Source organism: Hyaena hyaena, unplaced genomic scaffold, assembly GCF_003009895.1.
Source record: "Hyaena hyaena isolate Hyena2069 unplaced genomic scaffold, ASM300989v1 scaffold_37, whole genome shotgun sequence".
Lineage (NCBI taxonomy): Eukaryota > Metazoa > Chordata > Mammalia > Carnivora > Hyaenidae > Hyaena > Hyaena hyaena.
The window spans coordinates 5,098,631-5,123,695 of record NW_024080669.1 but is presented as its reverse complement, the minus strand read 5'-3'; the positions used below and the strand labels follow the sequence as shown (position 1 = coordinate 5,123,695).

The 25,065-nt window shown below is 42.0% G+C and overlaps 1 protein-coding gene across 5 annotated transcripts in view; it reads right to left on the bottom strand.

The window, feature by feature from the left end:
* The window catches only part of CADM1 (cell adhesion molecule 1), a 331,788-nt gene that overhangs the window by 55,012 nt on the left and 251,711 nt on the right, over positions 1 to 25,065 (bottom strand). For all 5 annotated transcript variants that reach the window (XM_039229286.1, XM_039229287.1, XM_039229288.1 and 2 more), the window contains exons 2-5: positions 11,408 to 11,554; positions 9,770 to 9,922; positions 3,410 to 3,547; positions 1,293 to 1,451 (exon numbers count right to left, since the gene is read on the bottom strand). In XM_039229286.1, the coding sequence (XP_039085217.1) occupies positions 1,293 to 1,451; positions 3,410 to 3,547; positions 9,770 to 9,922; positions 11,408 to 11,554 (597 nt within the window). The remainder of the gene's footprint in view (positions 1 to 1,292; positions 1,452 to 3,409; positions 3,548 to 9,769; positions 9,923 to 11,407; positions 11,555 to 25,065) is intronic.

The following is a 25,065-nucleotide window of genomic DNA, read 5'->3' as shown; positions in this document are numbered from 1 at the left end:
TTGTTACTTAAGCCACTCAGTTTGTGCTAATTTATTATGGCGGCTCTAGCCAATTAACGGAGGAATTCATAGGTGGTAATGCTTTGGGTCTATCAGACCCCCAGTCACTGCCTTTCCAACCAAACATTTCCACTGTGCACACTCAAATATCACCTGTAAGTTTTTCAGAGGACTGTCAGTTACAGAAGCTTTCTGATTTAAAAAAAAAAAAAAATAGTGAGAGTTGGCTACTTGGCCGCAACTTCGCTGCAAGGATAGCTTTGTGCAGACAACACTTTGGCCAGCAGGAGCGTCCAGAGAAGAGAATAAGGAGGGCATCCTTAGTTCACCGGGCACAGTGAGGAGATAACCGCACTCACCGCGATCTAGCTGTTATTGATGAAGCCATGGAGACCATGGCATTGATCTCAAGGAGTTCCACTTTTAAACTCACTGCTACACTTTAAGCTAAAGATGGAAGGGAACGTGCAATGTGAAACAAAATGCTGATGCAGAATGGGAATAAAAGCCCCTCTATAAAAAAAAAAAAAATCCAGTACTTCCGAGGGGGCTAAGAAAATGGGATGGATTTCCCTAGGTTGTGAGGTTCACAAAGGAGTGACTGTAATCAATACTCACAATTCAATTGTGAATTGAATTGACAAAAATTCACGCAATTAATGAAGTCATGTGGTAGAACAGATTGGAATCATTTTAAAGTTTCTCATTTGGGTTAAATGTAGTATTTTGAACGACTTCATTGGCACTCTACAATATGGCAGTGTTTCCATAAAATAATCCTTTGATTATTTTACTACTAGGACAACAAGATATAAACTCTATACTATTTAAAACATATGTATTCAATAAATGGCTTCTGAAGAGTTTCTAGGCAGCTGTTCCTCTATGCCCTCAGTACAAAATACGCGGGTACTGCCGTGGTTTGAACGTGTGCGTCCGCCCCCCCCCCCCCAAATCCGTCTGTTGAAATCTCAATGCCTGCTGTGAGGGTCTGAGGAGGCAGGGCCTTTGTGATGCGCTCAGATCCTGGGGCTGGAGCCTCACCACTGGGACTAGTGCCCTCGGACCTTGGAAGGGAGCCCCAGAGAGCTCTAGCTGCTTCCTCCACATGAGGACACAGGTGGCTGTGAGCCGGGAAGAGGGCTTTCTCGCCCACAGAACCATGCCGGCGCACCTGCATCTTGGACTTCGGGCCTCCAGAACTGTGAGAGGTAAATTACCGTTGCTTCTAAGCCAGGCCCCCTGTGGCCCTTGGTTATGGCAACCCCGAACGGACTGAGACAGGTACTCACACTGTACTTCGAGGTACCGCTGCGTCTGCAAGTTCCCGGGGACGGCGGGGTGCTCCACCTGGCAGATCACTGGGACCCCGTCATCCTCCTTGTGAACCTTCAGCATTAACTGGCTTGTCACAGTGTACATGTCTGACCACTCCTCCACCTCCGATTTGCCTGGAGGACACAGAAAACACCAAGAAACCAGCCGAGTGAATTTCCATCACCCTGTATTTATATATTCCCCACTTCTCGCCGGCCTTACCATTACTATTTTAACAAAGATGATGGAAGTCGCTTGGGCCAGGGTAAGCTGTGGGTAGATAACGGACAAAGTGATAACTTCCGACTTTTCAACCTTGCAGGATAGTATGTAAGATATATTTCAACCCCACATAACATATACCATTTTTTATTTCAACATATTACATATGTGTCGTCTAGCTTAAAACCTCCCACAAAAAGGCAGCTGAAAGTTGAACCTCGGTGCCACCTGACTGCTGACGGCCTTGTGGAGGAGGGAGAGAGAAGCTTTTCACCCCTACAACCATCTGAACTTGAAACGTCTAGTAGGCTGTCATGTGGTTTAAAAATTCCAGGACATCATCCAAATCCCCTAAGTAATTCAATCAGGAGGAGAGATATAAACAACCCCCTCTGCCCACCCCCATCAGCAACAATTAGGAGGGAAAGTAACTAAATGGATTTACATAATTGAAATTGAAATGTTTAAACTCAGACTTTTAGAAGACCACAGAAAACGCAGTGGCAGTGGGCAGAGCAAAGTAAGACACAGGCTTCGGGCCAGATGGGAGACACATCCAAGAACACCCAGAAAAGGGGGGAGGAGGCTTCCGGATGGGATGAATAAGCCAAGGTGGCCCCTTTCCTGAACTCAGCACTCCCCAGGACACGGCGCACCATTAACTTTCTTTTAATGTTTTGTACTTATTGGTACACATTTAATGGCTCAATTCACTTAGAAAAGCAGAGGGGAAATGAGAAACTCCTTCCTTCCAAAACCATACCTAGGAAATGGGAGATTAAAACAGAGCAAGCTTTCTGAAACTTACGCCGTTATATATAGATTTATCTGTTTCTAGATATAGATTTTTAGATCCCCTTTCCGAAAGGGCTAATTCTTCCTTCCTGGCACTCCTAATTTATTTAACAAGCACATACAGAGCACTTATTTGGCCCAGATACCAGCTACAAGCTTTACAAACATTCACTCATTTCATCTCCCTAAGAATCCCATAAAATCTGTAATATTAATGTCCCCATTTTAGCAGAAATTGTGGCACATGGCTGGGATTTCTGTCAAATGACCAGAGGACATTTGTTAGCCCTTGAAGACTACTTGCGAGGTGGCCTTGAAACGGGATGAGAATGCCGCCATGTACCTACAACTCAAGACGACTGACACTTAAGGCTGAAATAGGGGACGGGCTGTGGCAGGGGCGACGACGACGGACGCGGCAGATGTTTGTGGGCTTGTGCTGCCATCATAAATTGGGAACCTGGTAAAGGAACGGGCTGGGGAAATGGGCGACCGAAGTCCAGGTGCCATGAGAAAAGGGCTGCCTGCAGATTCACAATGAAGGTCAAATTCTTAGTCCACTTGGCAAGGCGTCCCTGCAGGGAAGCGCAGGATCTGCGAGCAGACACTGCGGTAGGGTGTGTTAGAATGACCCGGACTTCAGCATGAAGACTGTTAGACATCCCCCACCCCTCCAAACGTACAACATGAGAATTTGGGGTTCTGACCCACTCTGGGTCACAGGCAAAATGAGAACCTGAGTTCAGGGACACCTCTAACAGTAGTTCTTCCCGGTTTACAGAGCTCTGACTTAGAAGTCTAGTTCTTTCTGAGCATCTGAGTAAGTATCCAGGAACACCTATCACCACAAACCCTCAAACCACACAAGGAGGATATGCATTAGGTTCAATAAAACACCCTTATGCTTTGGCTTCAGACACATCACATTTAGTAACTGGTTATAAATGACACTTACGTGGCTATTTTTGTTTTAGGGGCGTGTTGTGCATTTATCTTGAATCTCCACAAAGGTAGATGCCCCTGCGGGCACCAGGTGCCCACCAACCACTCCAGTACAGGGTAGCCTGCGCCTCACCTTTTAGCTCCTTGTTCCCTTTGAACCACCTGATAGTCGTGGCTGGTTTGCTGGCCATGGCGGTGCAGTTGACTTCGATCTCTTCGCCTTCCACCGCGGTGTCTTTCTGGATATCGATCATCAGATTGCGTGGTGGGACTACAAATGAAACATATGCGCTTTTTAAACATGGAATCCATTTCTGCACATAGCCTTCTTTTCATGAGAAACTAGCACCACTGCTATCAAAAGGAGGAGACAAATAATGGACATTCCTGATGGGAATTTAAAACAAACTGCTACCAGAGGGGAAAAAAAGAAGGACAAAGGTATCATCAAGCAAAGTGAATCATGCACAAGCTGTTAACTTAGAATTGCTCTCCTAAAATTTCCTTAGAAAAAAATGCCCATTCTCCCATTTCCCTAAGTTATCAATGACCAAGCTATGATAATGTAGGCATCAGATTAGGTGTCAATCAGTTATTAGAAAAGTGACCAGGAAGTAGATATAGAAGTAAGACAGTACATACTAATGGAATTATCATCCTTACCTGGAAGGATCTGAAAGGACTATTTCTCCTTGAACTCAACCCTTGGATTTTAATCTTCATATAAAAGATTCCAAAGACAACCAGCTTTGGAATCAAAGACCGGGAGTCCCTTAAAAGAATCACTCACCATAAAAATACACAGAAAAATTGTGCCTCGGAACCAGTTCTAGGTGCGGTTAAAAATATTCATAGAGCGCCACAATACAATCATGACCTCCAATGGATGGCGTAATGATAAAATCCAGTGGCTAGCAAGATGCAGTAGTATAGGAAATGCCAGTTAATTTGCAGTCATTTTTCCACGTTCTCAAGTCTAATGCGCCAGATTTTAGAAAGCAAAGGTGAACAAGACTATTAAGTGCTTACAAGTCAATTTTATACATCAGAATTAAAACTACTCTTTTTAAAACGTATTAAGCATATGGAATAAGATGGTCAGGATAAAATATTTTAGGGCTACAGTGCTGAATATCAAATCCAGAGTGTGTAAGATGATGGGGATAGTGAAGAAAGTATGTTATCTTGTACGGAACTGAGTTGGCAGTGAAACTTTGCATAAGGTGCAACCTTACCTGAAGACTGAGCTTCCTGAAATAAAAATCAGTAAGAATATGGAATTCAGTAGAGTGAATCTAGGACTATGTGCCCTGACCACCATGAATAAGCAAAGACAGTTCTGAGACTTATGATTAATAAGTTTCTCAACTCAGAAGAGAAACAAGAAATTAAATATGTATAAACATGCCATCCCGATGATCAAGTTGAATAATAAATCTCTGATACCGCTTCAATAAATTATGGGATTAAACCACATATTTGAGACTTCCACCTCTTCTAGCCCAATGTAAAATTCTGTGTACGGGCAGACTTTTACACTCAACTGAAGCCCTTACAAATTCTTACCGAGAATGATGGAAGAAGAAACAGACATATTGCCTATGTTTCTCAGCAAGACAGTGGCAAAGAGAGTGACAGAGAGCAAAACCAGGCCTCTTCTTTGTTCCCTGTGTAAAGGGAAAACCCATTTGCTCAACTGGATGTGCTGCCCTAGTGATATGGCCCAAATGAGTAGTTAAACATGACCAAGAACTACCCTGGCTGACATAAAAAAAATAGTAAGCAGAAAGAAAGTCTAACATCCAATTTGGAACTGCACATCTGCCAGCGTTTTAAGAGACACAGAAAGGCAGTTGACAAAAGTAAATGGGACAACTTCAGCTAGCTATTTCCTTAACGGAGATAATTCTTGGTAGATGACAATCAGGACGGTTATGGATTCTCATTGCGCACCTCGATGGTGGATAGAGAATGCATAGAGAGAAGGGACATTTGGGACCAACGAATACTATCCCATTCTAGGTGCAGTATCATAGGGATACTGAAACAAAATGCCATTGTTAGAGCAAATGTCAGAGGAAAAGACTGCCCAAGCCTAGAGAAAATAAGATCTCGGTGAGGAATCAAAGTCAGGTAAGAATTCCTGTCAAGGTTCAGACAAAACTAAAAGTAATTTCTGATGTTGCCAAACACGATGATTCCCAATGAGCAATGTAATTGAAGAGAGATTCTTCAGTTTAAGGAAATTCAAAGTGAGTAGGGGAGACTCCAGGAAAGCGGTTCTCCTCGGCCATGACAAAGAGGGCAAAGAGCTAACGTTCTCTTTCCTGGAAGTTACTACAGGATGGAGTCAGCTCAATTCCAACTTGCGTGCATAGCTTTGTGGAGAAAAACCTACGGCTCGCTCTCTGGTAACCTGGAAATCTGGATGGGAGGAGATCCAGGAGTAGTTAAAAGGTTGCAGCACGTACTACTGTCAAGTCTCAATGGCCCCCAGCCAGGCTTTGTCAGGTATTTGTTTCTTGTGCGTTCCCGAGTATCTTTCCTCCACACTCTCCGTGCTCATGCCGAGCCTGAAGGCACCTTAGCTCTCCTCATCACAGGCTTCTCCTAACCACCACTAAGGGCTCTTCAGTGGTATTTATTCTCCCTGTAAGATAGAGATGGTCATGGAGACGATGGCAAGCTCTTTCCACACTAACAATAATGTTTGCTGGTTCAAAGGAAGGAGATGGAAAAAGGCAGGTATAAATGAGGCCAGAGGAGTACTTACCAATGCCTCTTAGATTTTGTTTGGAGGTTTAGAGGCTGACCGGCAGCAAAGAGACCCTTATCTGGATTATCTGTTGTTGGACAGAGTCCATGCTAAGTCTTCCTCTTCTGCAGCAGACATACCGGTGAAGTTCCCTAACCTTTCAGGGTGACACAGTGCTATCTCCTAGGGCTATCTTCCTAAAGAGCTGACATCATCTAACCGTGTAGAGAAGGTAAACACGTGGAAATTTTCCCAAGTCTGGGAAAATAGGACCGGTGCAGAAGAATAAAGGACCTGTTTATTGTTGTGAAGAGCATCGTGAGAGAGTGGAGTGATTTTTTTTCCAAGTACACACTATTCCCAAGGTTGTGGCCAGGATTTCTGACTTTACTAATATAAGAAACCGTCAAGTATGGTGGCAGTTGTGTGGTTTACAAACATAAAATCAAATCTGATAATGTGAGTCCTAATGGTTTACTGACATCACTTATAAAGGTGACTTCTCTCTGATTTTTTTTTCAAGAGCAAGAAAGCTTTGGAAAATATAAATGAAGTGATTTAAGTGTTTCTGAAAAAGCAGGGCAGGGCAAGAAAAACTTAAAGTTTATTTTGGTCTATTAATCGTCCCGTTTCCCCTTTAACTCCATACTGTCTACTCCAATACAAAAGTGGTTAGTAAAGTATAAAAATCCATTTATACGAAAAATGAATTAAAACTGCTACTAACCAGAGAATACACTTATACATGCTCCACTAAACAGATGCATTTAGTAAAAACTGCCTGCAGCCATTAATGAAAATAACCAAAGATGTATGTAAGGAGGTGCATACAGATGAAAACCTGAATGAAAACCACAGAAGGGAAATACTAGAAAATAGCAAAGAAATGTCAAGGTTCTTCTCAGCTAATCTCAACTCTATATGAGTGCTCATTATAAACATTAACGCCTACAACATTAAAAAAAAATCAGCAATATCAAGATGAGTCACACGTTAATTACAACAAAAGAGGAGTCTTAAAGCTGATCAGTATGTGAAATCTTACTCCCAAACCCTTTAAAATAATTAGGTTCTTCTGTTCCTGGAATCTTAAGAGTGAACACTAATCTTAAAAGGACAGGACTGTAATAATATTAGCTACTATTATCAGTAACTGTATTTATCTTAAAGCGGTGTATTCTTTCTCGTGTTCCTGTTTCCTGGAATTCTGGTATAAAGAGAGGCCTATCCTCTGAAAGGACCAAACTCATCAAGTGTAAAGAGTGAACAGATATCATACATGGTACCCAAATGCATGCAGAGTATCACCGGAGAGTTTTTCGTTTTTACACAGATAAGATAATACTAACAAATAACCATCTCTGAGTCTTAGAATTATGCTGAAGGTTTTCTTGAATGCTTCCAAAAACTAACAGGCACATGCACTAAAATGAGCGTCTTCTACTCATCGAGAAGGTTGACAGCTGTGGAAGTATATATATGGATTCCTTTTCAGAGAACCATAGATAGAAACGAAGATGCTAATAGAACACTCTTCATTCATTAGAATATCCGAAAATTCTAAACCTTAGGAAAAAGGTTTGAATATATGAGTATCAGTGGAAATTGTCAGATTTTGGAATATGAAAGACTCAGACACTGATGACAACAATTTCACTCCGTCAAAGAATCCTAGAGTCAATTCAATGGCAAGAATATTAAATGAATACATAATACCTGCAGGAAGAACATCTACTAGTATTACTTTCAAGTATGTTTAAGTTAATGGTTCTATACAATACAAGCATGAACCTATTACTTCTAGAATAATCAGACCTCCAGCAGGATTACAGGCATAAATGCCTCTCCAAAGTCTAGTGCCGTCATGCTGACTCCCAACCACTGGGCATATTCAGTCAAACTGGCCCAATCCAGTGGGTCTGAGAGCAAATGTACCGGATACCGGAAACTGACAGGCAGTAACTGCTTGCCCGTGGCCAGCTATGCTCCTGAAAACAAAAGATGTGCACCTTTGGGGAATACGCTTGAACCGGCAGCATTCAGGATTTTATTAAAACAACGCAGGGTAGAAGACACAAAGGGCCTGAGCCAGAACAGTGGGGTCTGTTTCAAAGTCTGTGATTCTAGATTCTTACCTGTGTGCTTTGTAAGTGGGGCGGGATGGCTAATCTTTGTTATTATCACTTCTTCCTGTGAAATAGTTGTTTTTAAAGGTATACCTAGAAAAATATCCTGAAAATTCAAGATGCTGGAAGTTTATTCCATTCTATTGCTGTTACTCTTGTGGAAAGGTTGTGAACGATGACGGGTCAATGGGCGGATGGTCAGTTTGGAGTCTGTGCAGCCAATGACTTACTCCAAAATACTTCTGAACAACGAGGTGGACAGAAAACTTCAAGTGCCTGTATGTGATTTTGCAAAATACCAAAATAGTCATCCCTTTCACGGTTCTTATTTTTGCAGGTCTCATATGGGTTAATGCTAAAATTAAAGACAGACACATACGTCTGAAAGCCATCTACCATTAAGCACAGACCACATTAGAAACTGCATGGCCCGACACGAAACGTGACTTTCTCAAATCAGTGTTCCTCTTACCAAGAACACATATGTAAGTGCTAGGGACATGCTTTAGCTTAATGAATAAAAAAATTAGTTTCCCTTTTACAGCCGTGTTTAAACAAAGTAATGGGGGCAGCAGCTCAATGCGTAAATCCATAAATACACATATGTTCACACACACCAAGCAAAAACGTCCTTCATATTTATCTGTCCTCCTAATCTTCATATCATTACACCGAAAAGCTGCACTCTGCCGCCTCAAATAGACTTTGATTCATGATCTTTCTGAAGGTGCAAATCAGAGATCTTGCCTCATGTTACAGTGAACGTCCTTGAAAACTCAGCTTCAAAAATCCGCATCAGCTGGTGTTATGCCCCGGTGTACAGGTTTGTCTAAAAGGTGACTAACTCAGGCTGCCTTCAAGACAAGACAGGAATATCTGCTGAATGTATCAAAATATAAACATGGAAACTTAGCTACTGGGAACTTCCTGAAAATCACAATCTGGTGATTGTAACTGAAGACATTCAGCTCACTAGAGGCGTCCTTAGCAGCCTGTCAACTGTCCTTACTTATCATCAGCCTTCTCTCCCTAGAAGCTCTTAATTCTTTTATGTCCAATGGTTGCAATTTGTGGCAAAGTGTGTGTTCACGGGGTATGATTTTTACAGCATAATCTGGAGTATAAGCAATACACAAGGCAGTGAGTAAAGCCAGAGATAAGGAGATCAACAATATTAAATGAGATGTAACTCAGAAGGAAAAGTCATTAAGCGGATTTTATAACTGCGCTCTGCCATGGGGTAGAGATGGGGTATAGCCCATCTCCTCCTTTCCTGAACAGAAGAAAAAGTAAATCCTGGTAGTTAGAAGCAATGACATTTCATGCGGTGAGTGATTCATTGGAGAGCTCTAAATTCTCTTATCTTTGCTTCTGAAGCTTGAGGGTTGAAGCCCCCAAAAAGGCAGAATCTCTAAAGACCGCTGATTGCCATTCCTTAGAGTGTCTGGTAAAATAGGCTATCTTTAAAATTCACCAAGATGGGTGGTGATTCTTCCTCAAACAGGCTTGAAGAGCAACATCTACTGTTAACCTTTTCTTTGCTGCTGGAAGCCATCGCTAGTAAGGGCCACCCGGCTCTGGTTCCCGGGACACGCCCCCACGCCTCTCTTACCCAGCACTGTGATCGTGGTGTAACTTTCCTGCGGGGGGTCGGTATAGAGCTGGCAGAAGTATCTTCCTTCATCCGAAATCGAGACATTTGTCAGCGACACTTTGAGTTCACTGCTAGAAAAATTCAGCAACTGAAACCTGCTGTCCTTCAGGGCTGCGAGACAAAACACAGAGGTAGCAAGTGATTAGGACGGTGAGGACCGACCACCGATTTTCCTGAACTTGGTGAGAAGGAAGTCGGGTAACTGGAAAGGCTGCTACAGAGTAGAAAAATCGAGCAATCCTTTGTGCACCTGTTGTTCTTCATGCCCGTCGAATTACTGTTTTGGGCTTCAGCGGTAACTGCAAGTAGACAGACAACCTTGTCCGAAAGGAAAGTGACACGCGTGGGGCCTGTGGTGTATGAGCACATGTGTGCACACACATGCACACACGCACACACGTGTGCACACATACGCTCCTTGCTGTCAGTTTCAGCACTTGCTTATAAATTGTATAGCATTTTCTATTGGATCTCAGCAAAATGAAAACAAGAGGAAAGGCAGGCTGTGAGAGCCTTCCGGGCACCAAAAGTTAGGTGAGTAGGGCCTACTCCCCTTGGAAAAAAGGTGGTTCCAAATTATGAAACCCCAAAAACATCACTAGCAGTAATTTCAAGAGCAAAATGGAAGTAACTAAAAAAATCTTTACAGCAAAACAATCCCATTTAACTTGGAGGCATCTTTGTATTTGGTATGGTTGGAGGTGAGGCTTCCTGAAGTCCATGACCCAGGATAGCACACACAGGAGGATAGAATAGATCAGAGTCACCATAAAATTAACGTATGTGGGCTTTTTATTAATTTCAATATTCACCTTTAAAGTCCTTAATTTTGACAAAGGCTAGATTCATTTATAATGACCGAAATTCACTTTAAGAATGCCTGACTCCTCTCTTTTGACCTTTCTTCACCCTCTTAGATGCTCCTTAGTTTTATCAACTCTTTCCATACTTCCTGAATGTTCTGGGGCGCTGGGGAGAAGAGGGACAAGCAGATGGGAAGGGACATTCCTCAATACCTGCTTTGATTAGGTACCGATGTTCTCAAAGAGGAGTGTTTTGAACAACCCGATTCTTGCTCTTGCTAAGGTCAGACATCCACCTGAACCATTTCTAAGGTATACAATTAAGTTTCAATGATCAGCTTCTGAGATATTATATTCGGTAAGGTTTCAGCACGTGGTAACCTCCATCCACCAGAGGCTATGGGGACAGAAGTTTCGGCTTGTCTCTAGGGGCACAGATTGCCTTGGAAACTTCAATCTTCAAACCAAACAGATTACCCTTCAGAATGCTATATTTTCCTTGCCTTCCCCTATTTGAGTTGTTGTGTCCGGGACTCAATTGCAATTCACCTTGAATCCCTACAATCAATTCCTATTGCAAAGTAAGACTGCTTTACTTTTAAAAGGGACCATTCAAGGTTTCTATTAAGTAGAAAGATTATGATTACATGTCTCTTTCTTCCCTCTGAAGAACTGACTAAACTTTAAGCATCTAACATTAAATTTAGGAAAGGAGGCCTTGGCAATCTCTTTATCAAGACAACACATAGGGGGAACAAAGTTGCCATCTAATACTATAGAGATGGAAACTTACGCCGGAAGTCCCTGAAATAAATGGTCTGCCTGTTGGGGTTCAGCAGCTGGATCACAGAGTCGTCACTCTTATTGACTTGGCAGCTGATGGTCGCAACTTCTCCCTCGATCACTGTCACGTCTTTCGTGAACAAATTCTGTCCATCGCCTTGCAAAGAAAAAAAGGAGAAAAGAATTTCCATTAATTAAAATTTGGTTCATGGCTCAGTTAAAATGAGAAGCAAGAAATGTGTTAGGAAACGGGCTCCAGGAGCAATGCTGGGGTGGCTTCCACAAGAGGCAGTCTACTAATCCCTGAGAGATCGAGGGGGCAAAATGCAACTAAGCCTGGAATCAACACGCTCTCAAAAGTCAGGATGCCAGCGACCCAGCGTCTGATATCTTATTCCAGTTAAGGAGTGTGTTGGAGAGGTATGGAAAGGTCAGAGAACTGACTTTTCTAAGAAGCTGCAGCTCTCACAAATGGAGTAGGGGAGAAACATATACTCAACCTCAGCTCACATGCCCTTAAGCTAAGCTCTTTGGTTGCCTCAGAGAAAACTCAAGGGACCACTTAACAGAAGTAGGGGAGGAGGGCTCAGTAAATAATCTCGTTAGTGGATGTCAACATTCCCAAGGTACAGGCAGGTCAGTTGTTTAGTGGGAGTGAGGACCTACCCAGCTAGGACTCTCTGGAATCTCAATCAAATCCCGGGAGGGCTTACAGTTCAGTCACTTGGCTCTGGGAAACGAACACCTTGCAGACTCATCCAAAGCCCCAGGCAGTCCGAACCATGCCCTTTCTATATAGCTTGCCCATCTAGCCACTCAGACCTTCTCTTTCAGAACACATCAGAAAGTCAAGGCTTTCAGATCCACTGATACAGGCTTATCTCCAGATCTGCTCTAGTTTGTTGCTTCTGAGATTAGTGATGGTGGCCAGGGCCCCTCATAAATGTTCCATAAGATCCATAGCACAGGTAGGAGGAGAGCAGAATTCAACTCAAAAGCAAAAGATGAAGCAGTTGTTGAATGTCCAATTCTGTACCTGAAATAGCAGAGGATATCGAACACAGGACACTGTACTAGCCTTTCAGAAGCTGCAATGTGTGGGATGGGAGGTGGGGGGGGGATGGATACCCAATCTTCACTTGCGGAACAAAAAATGTAGAATGGGCAATGGGTGTGTACAATGGCCAAATGGGAAGATTGCTTTTTGGCTGGATGATCTCAAGTAAATTATTTAAAATCCCTGAGCCAGTGTCTCATCTGCAAAATGGGGACAGTAATTCAAAGCCGTCTCTCAGAGTTGCTGGAAAGATTGAGAAAGGTAATAAATATAAAGCATTTAGCACTGTGTCTAGCTTCTTACAAAGCTAGCTGCCCTCCTCATCACCATCATTTCTGTAATTGTCAAATCCAAACATTTATTAGGCAACTCCACGTGCTGGGGGGTAGTGTGTATGCAAGAATGAAGGCACACAGATCCTCTTCTCAGGTTTTGTAGGTAATCATAGATCAGGGTGGTTTATGTACTTCTCCCACCAAACAACAACAAACCCCAAAACAACTCTGTCACATTTAGAAACAAAGGTCAAAGATAAATACTACTGCAAAAGAGAGAGAGGGAGGGAGAGCAGAAATAGAGATGCAATTAGAGTTAATGGAGGGTTTCCACCTATCATATTTCTGCTGAAGGATCCTTTTTTGGCAGGGCACACTGAGGAAGTGGGAGAAGGGTGTGACATGGCATCCAGCCAAATCCACCTAGAAACAGACCAGCCTCCGACAGGGGATTAGAAAGGAGAGAATGAGGGGTAAAATAAAAATAAAAATTCTTGTGCTTGAGGAATACACCAAATTAACCGGGGTGTGAGAATGCAGGCCCCCAGGGCTGGTAGTGAGTGGAAAGGGTAAATATTCCCTAGCTTGATCCAGCAGTGAGAGCTTAGTGGGCTGAACCATGTGACAGAATAACAACAAGAAAAAGTGATCAAGAAAACCAAAACGAAAACCAAAAAGCGATGCTTATTTTTTCCCACATGGATTACTGGGACGAACACAGAATTCACAAGCCAGCTGGAGGGAGCGGTGTGTTCCCAGACTTGAGAAAAGATCAAGGGGAAGGGAATTCCTGCCAATCAAGCAAGCTTTTCAAGGTGGCTTTACTGGCCCTGGCAAAAGTATGTACAGAAAGGACAATATCCTATTTCCTTGGGGTAACCCAATCTAGTAAGGAAATTAAGGAGACATTAAACTGCACAATTCCAAAGCTGTATTGATCTTAACTCATGGGATTTGCCTTGAGGAGATTAGAATACCACATGGGGTCTACTGGGATCTACTGGAGTCTACTGGGCTATCGGCAGACACTTCCTCTACCTAAGAAGTCTATTACCAACATAAATAAGACTCTTCAATTTATAGAAGGAATCTAAGGAAAGGCTAGCTGGTGATGGGCGTTAATCCCCTCAACATAAACCAAGGCCTTAGAGTTTCTGACCGCCATATTGTAGGCATAGGAACTTATTAAAGCCAGGGGTAGTTCGACTGGGCCCTAATAAAATAGTTTCTGTGGAACTAACTATACCGCTTAATTTTAGTCTTTCCTTGACATGCTAGTATATTCTTTCTGAATAGCATCTACCTCCTCACATTAAAGCTATCAAACATTTGCACAGGAGATGGGGGCAAAGAAAAGTTGACCATGACTTTGTGTGTTAAGCAATTAAGGCAATAAAACAGAATCAGGGGGATTTTTTCTGTTAAAGAGTCTAAACATTCTCTTTTTTAAAAGTTTTATTTATCTATTTATTTGAGAGAGAGAGAGACAGAGGAGGGACGGGCAGAGAGGGAGAGAGAGAATCCCATGCAGAGTCCACGTGGGGTGTGGGGCTCCAACTCACGAACTATGAGATCATGACCTGAGCTGAAGTCAAGAGTCAGTCGCTTAACCGACTGAGCCCCAAAAAGTCTGGGCTTTCTTAATTATTACTTAGAGTTAAGTAACAGAAGACCATATTCCTTTAGTGTGTTATCACTGAGTAAATCATTCAGGTACAATTTTTGCCATCTGAATGTTTTTCCCCTTGTGTGTGCGAGCACATAATGTGCTCTGCAAATGCATGGTGGTACCATCATCATAACTGTATTAGTTTTTGAAATTGGTAAAGCCAACCTAAAATCCAATGTCTCTGATAATGACAGTTCCTAGCTATGTTAACATGGTCATAATATTAATGGTAAAAAATTACAAGCGATAGTGAAACATTTTGCTAAAAGAGATCAAAGCGCCTTGGCTGACAGTGGCACAAGAATGTCACTGCAAAAATCACCAATAAATTATACAGATCAGCTGGACAGCAGTTATATTAAACAGAGCTACATACTTTGAGGAGCCGTAAGATGGCTGCAACGGGGTAATAATGACCTATTTATTTGAGGCAAAGAGAGTGAATGGCAGTGATGAGAATATATGTATGTCAGTACTCTTAACTGCCTGGAGCCTTTATGTAAAAATAATTTCTGCTCACAGCCTCAAATATTTCTTCCAAACAGAAGGGTGCACTGTGACTTGATAAATTTCCCCTTGAAATAGATATCATGACAATTAGATTGTTGTAAAACACAACTTGATGTGTAGCAGAAGGGTACAAGCAGACAACGGAGGTGCCTTTCTTAAATAATCCACTTTAAAAAAAAAAGCCTTGTTGATTTTCTAAAACTCAATTAGCAGATGTACTGTCAAGGCAGAAATAGCACATGTTCTCGGCAAAAGAAATCAAGTAGGTACGATATACTGTAGGCATTAAATAAGGCTGTTAACAGAAAGGTAATTTAATGTCCGACATGTATAGACATTTTTGACTGCTTATTTGCTGTATATGGGTGAGGCTCAGGAGACAGAATCAAACTGGATTTTAATTTATACCAATAACTGTATTCCCTATAACTTCCCTACTTGCTTCCCCCACCCCGATTTCTAAAAATACAGCACTGGCACCGGAGAAGCCCGTTCATTCACAAGCAAGTTTCTTGTAGTAAACTAGAAGTTGCCAGAACATTTATTTACAAGACAGACAAAGCATATAGCCTAAGAACAGAAAAAAATTTTTTTTTCATGATTAGTAAAGACCATTTCAGCTTGGTTGATTAGGGCTGGAGGAAGGGTGGGGGTGGCGTTGGCTTATAAAGCCCTTATTAATTCACTCTTCAATCGGCTTAACTCATGGATTCTTTCCTGAAACGTCATTTTGCTATAAGCTCTGTTTAAATGGCATTACACAACACACTAGCATTGACGGGATTCTATTCCATCCACAATATGGCCGCCTGAAGGGGGTGATGGGGCAAATCTCCAAGCCCGAAGCCCAGATGAGAAGTGAGGAAGGGAGCACACGTCTATGCAGTGCTAGGCACTGTGCTGGTTGCTTTGTACACATTTCCCTCTCAAACTCCTGGAGTTCTCAATATCCCCATGTTAGAGACTAAGACCCAGAAAAATTCAAACAAGTTGCCTAATGTAATTCGGCTAAGTGCCGGAGCTGGTGTTTGAACCCAGTTCCGTCAGCTTCTCTGGCCCATACAGTTTGTACTTTTTAACCGGCCAACATCAGGATCTGATGCCAAGGTTCTACTGGCTCAGCCTTGGAAAATTTACTTGTTTTTAAAGAGGGTTATTTCCCTATGAGCAACTTCTGATTTTTTTTTTAATTTCCATAATTTATCCAGAACACAATTACACACTTCAAGATGAGAGAGAAACTGTCCTGAATGTAAAACACCTTGTTTACTACCACTTCTTTCTTTCAGCACTCGGCACACTTTACCCCTGGAGAATGCCTTTATTACCCGTGCATGGTGGGCATTGGCCAACACTGAGAGCTCGCCCCCACGGCCTGGCTGTTAATCAAGAAAGCACTTCATTTACCCCGGGGGGAATGTCTCCAGTCAAGTCTATAATAAAAGGGCAAGTCATAGTTAGAACAGAATTTGGTTTATACTATGGCAACTATGTAAACTCTTACTGACACCGAGGAAGGCAGAGCACTCGTAACTGGGAAGATAGTTTGCCTAGAGAAAGAGCAAATCGAGTCCCCTGACCTATTCCTTCAGGAGCAAAACCATATTAGGGAAACCTTTTTATTCCCCCTACTCTGCTGTATGTTAGACTGAACCCAATATCAAATCGGCACAAATAGGCAGAAGTCAAACCAAAAATACAGATTGCTTAAAAAAAATCCTGCCAACGATCAACGTAGTCATTAACTTCAAAGAGCCACAACGGTTCTGGAAATTTTGCACTAATTAAAGGCTCAGGATTATGAATTCTTCTCCTCTAAGAGATATCTAAGTTTAGACTTTCTGAAGAGTCAAAAAACTTGTTGATGAGAACTTTGTATTTTATTGTCTGTGAGCCCTCTGTGTCTTTAAAAAAAATTTTTTTTAATGTTTATTTTCACAGAGAGAGAACATGAGCAGGGAAGGGGCAGAGAGAGAGGGAGACACAGAATCTGAAGCAGGTTCCAGGCTCCGAGCTGTCAGCAGCACAGAGCCCGACATGAGGCTTGAACCCATGAACTGTGAGATCATGACCCGAGCCGAAGTCGGAGGCTCAACTGACTAAGCCACCCACACGCCCCAGGCTCTCCGTGTCTTAAAGTTTCAAATGGCTTTCCCCCATTCTCCTTTCCATGAGATCCCCATTTTTATAACCATGTTAAGGTACGTGCCCAAGTTGAAAGAACCACCCTTCTCTCTACCCAAATAAAACCATCACCGACAGAGGCCCCGCAATGCCTGTGAACATTTCAGAGAGTGAGCACTAGAACCGAGTACATCTCAGGAAAAGAAAATTAAGATTCTGTTGAAATCCAGAGGGAAAAAAAATCTTTCTAAATGCGTATGTTCCCCCAAGTCAACGTAAACACAGTGTTCACTACAAATCATTAACAAAGCCATTAAGATTTGATTTCTATCTAAGCAATTATTGTCAGCATATTTTGCACATTTCCTTTAAAAGACTCAGTCCTATCTTTCAATTCATTAAACCGTTCCTTGCATTTACAGCATTTTATATCAAATCAGAAGCCTATTTGAATTAATAAGAATTACAGTAAAAGTAATTTGAAAATAAATTATTTGAAGTTCAAGCCGCGAAGGCTTTTGATGAAAGAGTTTAGTCCCATTTAAACATTACAGGAACGTATTCCGTCATCCAAAGTGTAGACGAGAGACAGTGAGAACCAGTGACCAAAGAGAGGAGTCCATCAGCGTGTGCCAAGGTTAAGGGCAAGACCACTTCAACATAAATATAATTCTTTATTTCAGAGAGAGGTGATACTTCAACCTTTGTGAATACTTGAATATTTATTTAAAATCAAAAGCATTCAATCCGTCTGCTGTTTACAAAGCTTCTCTTAACCTTTTTGATCCCTGTCCATGTTTTGCTCTCCCAAACAGTGAAGTTGAATATGTTGATTGTCTGTTCCAAGGACTGTCTGCTCCGTGGTCAAAATAATTACGAATGCGAACTGCACAGCTCATAAGCCTGGAGTGCGAATAAACCGAGTCCACAAATAACTGCGACATCAACCAAAACATTTCATGTGTGTCCCCGTCTTCTTTCCAGAATGCTTATGAAATCAAAGGTCAACAGAACTGAAAGGAATGCAGGGGATCGACGCTCTGGTTTCGTGGATGAAGATACCCGGGCCCAGCCAAAAGCAGAGACCCCATCTCCTACTGGGTCACGAAGGTATTTCTGTTCGTGGCTATTTGTGAATAACATCTATGGATTTGTTTCTAGTTACGAAAGCGATATAAGCTCAAGGTTTTTTTGGTTATGTTTTGTTTTGTGTTTTAAGCTTTGTTTTACAGGAAGCATCTAGAACACTATATCCTATTGTATGGAGATGGTCAGGATCTCATTAAGAATCTCCTGTAATAGAATTAGTGTTGTGTCACTTGAGCTTATGGAAAGAAGAATATATCGAATTTAATCTAATCTACTTTTATAATCAGTAAAAGGTGAGGCAAATTTTTGAACGGCAAGCTAAAGAGTAATCTTCCTCAGTGCTGGTTTTTTCCTCAATTAAAATTGTTGATTTCCCCTGAATACAAAACAAAAAAATATCATCTGACACCACATTAAGCTATTCATGAATATTCTGTATACACATTCTTGTTTAGTTGACTAATGGCAAATTAACGCTCTCTATTTTAGCTTAAACACATACTATAGGTATGTTTGATTAGCATTGAATTCCAAAAGCTGATTACTATGCATGCTTTGATTATGTAATTACATAATAGAGTATAATGGCTCCTTTGGAGTCATTATGATCTATATGGCAAATATGTTTCAGTTTTGCTATAGTTTAAATACACGTTGAGATGACAGCTCATAACGAGGCTCCACTTTTCAGTCTTATCAGCTAAATGGGCATTTCCCCACTCATCATAACATCTCCTTGACACCAATTAAGGCCTATTGTGTCAGGCTGCATACACTCTGAGAAACTCCCTTTGTTTTCTTGGCATTCAAAAAAGGACATTAATTTTAAAAGCTGTATTAAGCAAAAGGCCTGGTTTAAAAAAAAAAGGCTGAAATTCCATCCTTCATCCACTCTTTGAAAGGTCTGCAGGGAATCACATCTAGTTCATCAATCACTGTTCAGACAACCACAAGGGGGTTAAAGATGGAATTTCACCTTTAACTCCAAAATGTACATAAAGGGGGGCCAGCCAGGAATACTGATGGTGGTGGCAGCGGCTGGCCACAAGGCGTTTGGCTCAGGGTCTAACTAAAATCAACCACCCCAAGTTACACAAAGGTCCAGTTCTGCAAATCTCAGTGCTTGCAAATTCCCTGTATCTTGAAGCTCCTTCTGGAAGGGGTAGCTACGAAACAGCACAGCCGGATTTTACCTTCACGGTTCCTAAGCTTAGTTGTTGATGTATCTAAGGCCAACAAAATTTTCCTGGTCAAAAGATTTTGGATAATTCCACCATCAACTTAGAAACCGGAGCCATCAGGTTTTGAAAACAGGGCAAAGCGCTATTTTAGAGAATTATGTAAAGTTCCCCCTGTCCCCACCAAATCCTTTAATCGTTCACTACTTCATTTGCAAGAATTGCTGTTTCTCCTCTTCCCTTCCAAGAGAGTGATCCCCGATACCGCACCAAACCAAAGGTGCCCAGAGTCTTAACTTTAAATCAAGCTGTTTTTACCTTTGTGTCTACTGGTTTTTAACGTTAGGGCTGAAGAACCGAGGTCAAGCATAGTCCAAGTGTTTACATATAGGATGAGAATCTCTTGTGTGAAAGGAAACATTGATTAGAGGTGTGAAAATTCTTTTCAAGGAAAGACGGGGACAAAAGAAAGTACTTACAGTGTCCATGCCTGTGCTATTTCAATTGTAACCATCACATTAGCTGCCTTCCTGTTAAAAAGACTGTGAGCTCAATAGGACTTTTTTTTTTTTTTTTTTTTTTTACAAATAGTTTATTGTCAAGTTGGTTTCCATATAACACCCGGTGCTCATCCCCACACATGCCCTCCTCCATGCCCATCTCAATAGGACTTTTTAATCAGAGCCCCCAGCAGTAAAGGGGCCAAGCACTTATGACGCGTACAGTCTAACCTGCCAGATCTCATAAAATGGAGAGGTGCAATCCCCTCTATGACGATGTTTATCGGGAGTCCGAGCCATCCACTAAAGACTAGAACCAGCTTTTCCACTAAATTTCACTTACCAGGGAAAGGAAGGGCAAAGAAAGAAATGAATGTACAAATAAACTATAAAAAAGTGTAATAATCACTGAATCATTTGTCTCTTTACACTGAAAGGTGAAGTCCTAGACTTGTTTTCTCCACTAACTCCTTTTCAGAGCTGGACAGGTTTTGTGGCCTTTGGCTGATTAAAAAAATGGCATCTTTTTTTTTTTTTTTTTTGGAGGGAGGAGAGCCTAACCCTGAAGAAAACTCCCTCGGGTGGACAGGTTTTATGAGAATTAAAAAAAGGAGCCTCCGACGTGGAAAAGTGGAAAAGTCACTTTTATTTGCCGGTAGGATGGCACTGAAGTCACCCTGCGGAAGAGGCCTTCTACGCCTGCTAAATCTGCTTAGGGACTCTTGGGAGAAAGCGGGCTCTTAAAAATATTCATTAAAAAAATAACTACCGTCATCCAACTTGGACTTTGGAGAATGATCTGAAGACGGAGGCTTCTTACAAAACTAATTGCGTTGGCAAAGCAAGTAGTTTCTTCTCAGTGGATTTGATTCTGTGATGCTCGATTATGGCAAAAGAAGCACAAACGAACAGTTTTAGACTGAGCTGCTCCACAACAATGCAAAGCTGGGTGCTGCTCCAGCATTTCACAATAGGCTGTTTCTCTTAGACAACATGTGAAGGCCAATTGTTGATCTGGTGCTTTAACCGCTCTGCCAATGAACTGATAATATGATACTGTATCCCCTGGGATAGATTGAATGACGCTTTGTAGAGGGAGCGCTGGTCGTGTGACATTCTGCTGTCTGTGCGTGGGGGCTATCGGGGAAGAAAATCGTATTCTGCACGGGAGGAATCCTGTAGACAGAAGCTGGTAGCCGACAAAATGCAGGTTCTCACACCCTCCAACACGGTGGTCTTGTGTCCACACAAGCTCAGGCCTGGGATGATGGGAATCAATGGTTTTAATTCACATACAGAGCTGTCTACTTTTCCCAAACCACATGGTATTCGTAACTAAACCTGAAGATTTACATGATTAAAACTCAAAATACATGCTGAAATATTTGAAAAACCACAGAGGAAGATACAAACATTAGGTTCTATTACTCCTAAAAAGACTCAAGGCAACTTGGACTTCTCTCTTACCCCGGAAGACCTATTAGCAGCCTAACCATTTATAATACACACTGCAGTGGCCTCTGGTGAGCTCTCACCCTGCAAGAAAATATGATGTTGCCTCTTTTTCTAACCAAACGAAAAATCTAGGATTTCAAGGCTGTGTGGATGGCCTACTCTACTGTGGTTCCTTTTACGTAACTGATATTTGTCGATGCCCTTAAGTCACAAGCTGATTAGAGATGCAGATTGTTTACGCAGTTGCTGTTACTAACTGGTCCTTTGTAAAGTACTATAAATTGAATTTCCTCAGAACCCCAATCTCAAGTCTCAATGAAGGGGGACCTTGTACTTCCTTTATTTTTTATGCTCTGATTTTAAGCATCTAATTTAATATCATTTTCCCTTTGATAAGAGGTACCATGATTAAACTTGGGTCACTTTTTGCTTGAACTCGCTAAAAGCTGATTCTTCTTTTTTTCTTCACATTTGCCTCCAGGACATCAAGGACTTACAATAAGTATAAGATATTTAAAATCACAAGGCTAGAACACATAACAATAATTACTATACACAGGGAAGAAGAGGGAAGTGACTGCTTTTCTCCAAGTCTAGAGGCAAGAGAAACAAATTATTTCTTTTCCACAGTGTTCATTATTATTTAAAAAAATTTTTTAATATCCTGAAAGTTCCCACTATTTCCGGAGGGGGTATTATTTTAATCATCGGCCTGATAACAAGAGCTAATATATTTTTTAAGTGTTTTCTATGTGCCAGGCACTATGCTTTTTTATATTTTTCTCATTTATCCCTCACAATAATCCTATGGGGTTCATTATTCCAGCATCATCCCCATTATACAGACAAGGAAACAGATTTAGGGAGGTTAATTAAGTGTTTGGAACCGATATCCAAACCCATGCCTATTTAACTCTAGATCTGGTGCTATTAACAATTACACGATATTAATGAGGCTTTAGGATGCCAAAAGAACAGAGGGGAACTACTAGAAGGATCCACTGTATCTCATTTATGTGATTTAGGAATAAAACTAAAAGTAATACTCTAAGCACACAGGGGAAGCCTACCAGCTATCAGTGTGTTCTCGTGTCGTAACACTCGTAAAAAGAGCTCTACACGCGCTATACCCACAGCCTAAACACCGGCCCTTCATTATTTAGCGGCAAGATGCCTGTTCTGCCGAAGGATCCGAATTCAAAGACAGCACAACTACAACTCCAAGCATTTACAGTATCTGCTTCAAGGGCGTTCATTAGTATTGACAATCTACGCGAACGAAATTTGGCTGTAACAGCAAGCCTCTCTCTACATCTCCTCGCTCATTTTTCCTGCCATCAAGAGCCATTGAAAATCTTCCAAATTTAAAGCTCAGAGCCGACAGGACAAGCGAGTGAGGATATCAGCTGGAACACATCAGATATGGACTCAGAGTGAATGTCAGCTTCGACTGACATTACTACAGAAACAGAAAACGAGGAAATGGGAGGGGATGGAGGCTTCATATTCTCATTCGAGAGAGTACTCTGAGTGTGTGTAATATGGTTTGTGCAAGCAACAGCTGTAAATCCATGATAATCATCATGCTGAATAATGCTGCGACATTCAACTTACTCACATCTACCAGGCAGCCAAGTAGCTTCGGACTATTATATGAAAGGACAATTTCTTAGCTGGAAAATCGGGGTCCGTGACTAAGACCCTTATTGGCAAGTTATTCCCTGTATCCTCTGTTGGTCATAAGCAAGTGGTGGTGTTTTTAAGCTCTGGGCTCTTGAGGTGCTGGTCCCAGCTGAGTCTGGAAGGGGCACACGAGTGAGAAAGCTCCTGTGATGTCAGGGTCTGATGAACAGGCTGTATATGGACAGCGGCCAAAGGAATTCCAGATGCTACCTTTCATGACTGTCGAGACCCCCACGGAAAGCCTGTGTCAGTGAGATACTCACTGCAATCATCTACATTGGTGCCATCAAAAAAAATAACTTGATTAGTATCATCTGAGTGTGGGTTGTTGGGTAATCGCTGAAATTAAAGACAAGTGACAAGGACACACGCCTGGGTTTTGCCTCGTAAGCGGGCACCAAGGAGAAAGGGGACCACGGGACTTGGAGAACAGGAGTTTATGCTGAGGTCTGGAGCTCACCGGCAATACCACTGGGAGCAGCTCTGAAAGTCTGAATCTGTTTTTAGATTTTAAAAAGGGTGAACATTATCTTCCTCCAGGTTTGTTGAGAGAATCAAGTGAGGAAACACGTGTCATGGTATTTTTTTAAATGCCAAAAAATGCTAAATAAGCAATAGAATTCTCATCTCCACCGACTTCTTCATTAGCATCATCACTATCTCCATGCGGCCTCTGTCTGTATATCCAGGACCTTCTGGCAATTCCGACCATTGACCATAATTGGCTGGAATTTTCCCCATGTCAGAGCTTTTGCGATTATTCTTTTCCTTTTAAGGCTAGCGTTTTTAAAAGCTCAGAGTAAATTAAAAACATCTTCATCACTTATGTTAAAGTGTAGACCAAAGCCGTCCCAAGCAAAGTATTAGGTGAACAGCAGATGCAGGCAGAGGGCTGGACATCCGAAATTAGGTTCAGGTTACAGCATTAAACACATGACTTGTATTTGGGTTTTAACTGTAGCACCACACGTACTTCCAAGGACAATCTCTGCGTCCTCAGGATGTGAAGGGTCACCAGCGTCAGGTTACATACCATCCTCAGTGGAAAACCTCAATAGTCAACACCTCAGACACCTGGCTGGCATCCTGAGGGATTAGAACATTCCACAGAAGTGAGCTTTCTGTAGAACTGGACCTCTAAATGCCACAATTAAAACGAAATGAGGGGCACCTGGGTGGCTCTGTCGGTTGACCCTCTCTCTTAGCTTCGGGTCACGATCTCAGGGTTTGTGGGTTCGAGCACCGCGTCAGGCTTTGTGCTGAGAGACTGGGGGCTGCCTGGGATTCTCTCTCCCTCTCTCCACCCCCCCTCCAAAATAAACATAAAAAATTTAAAAACAAGCAAAATGAAACAAAAGCGATTTCCACAGAGCTTGTTGATTTCCCCACTTTCTTTGTCCTGTGCTTCTATCCAGGGAAGACCCCAGGAGTTAATGGAATGGCCAGGATTACCAGGCCCTTCTCTGAATAATCTCAGCCCATGAGGGTTGTGTGTGTCCTCTGTCGCTTCCCTTCAGTGCTGGCTGCCACTTCTCACAGACAATTCTGTCCTTTATTAGTAAGTGCAAGAGCTTTGTGAAAGCTAACGATGTTGAGATCTTTCCTGCTTATTAATGAGTTCCCGGGAGTGTCCAGGATATCTGAAGTCTCTAAAAACCTAACCTTCGACTAAGTGGGGTGCCACTGTGCGTGAGGGGGTGTGACTTCCCCCTCTTCGTGTGACACTGGAGAAAAGAAAAATGCATAGACAAAATAATATTTGGTTTAGTTCGCCAATTACAGTTTGACACTAATAGACGTTCTTAGGTAAAAATAGACCTTTGGATGTAAGAAGCAAATCAATAAAAAAAAAATTGGAGACTGACACTAGGTATTGACATTAATTTCTTATACTATTATTATTTGATCCGAACTACCCATTACTATTCTATTTATAAAAGCAGGGAAACCATCTGTGGAGGAATCCCTTCCCACCCATCCTGCAGGATCCGATCAAAGTCACCAGCTTTCTCTGCGGAACCCTGATGTCTCCCCAGGTTTCCAGGCTTCTGGCTCGCGGTGCCTTGTGCTTGCCCTGGTCTCGGCACTCACTACACGGATAGTCTGTGATCGCTCATTTACAGGGCTG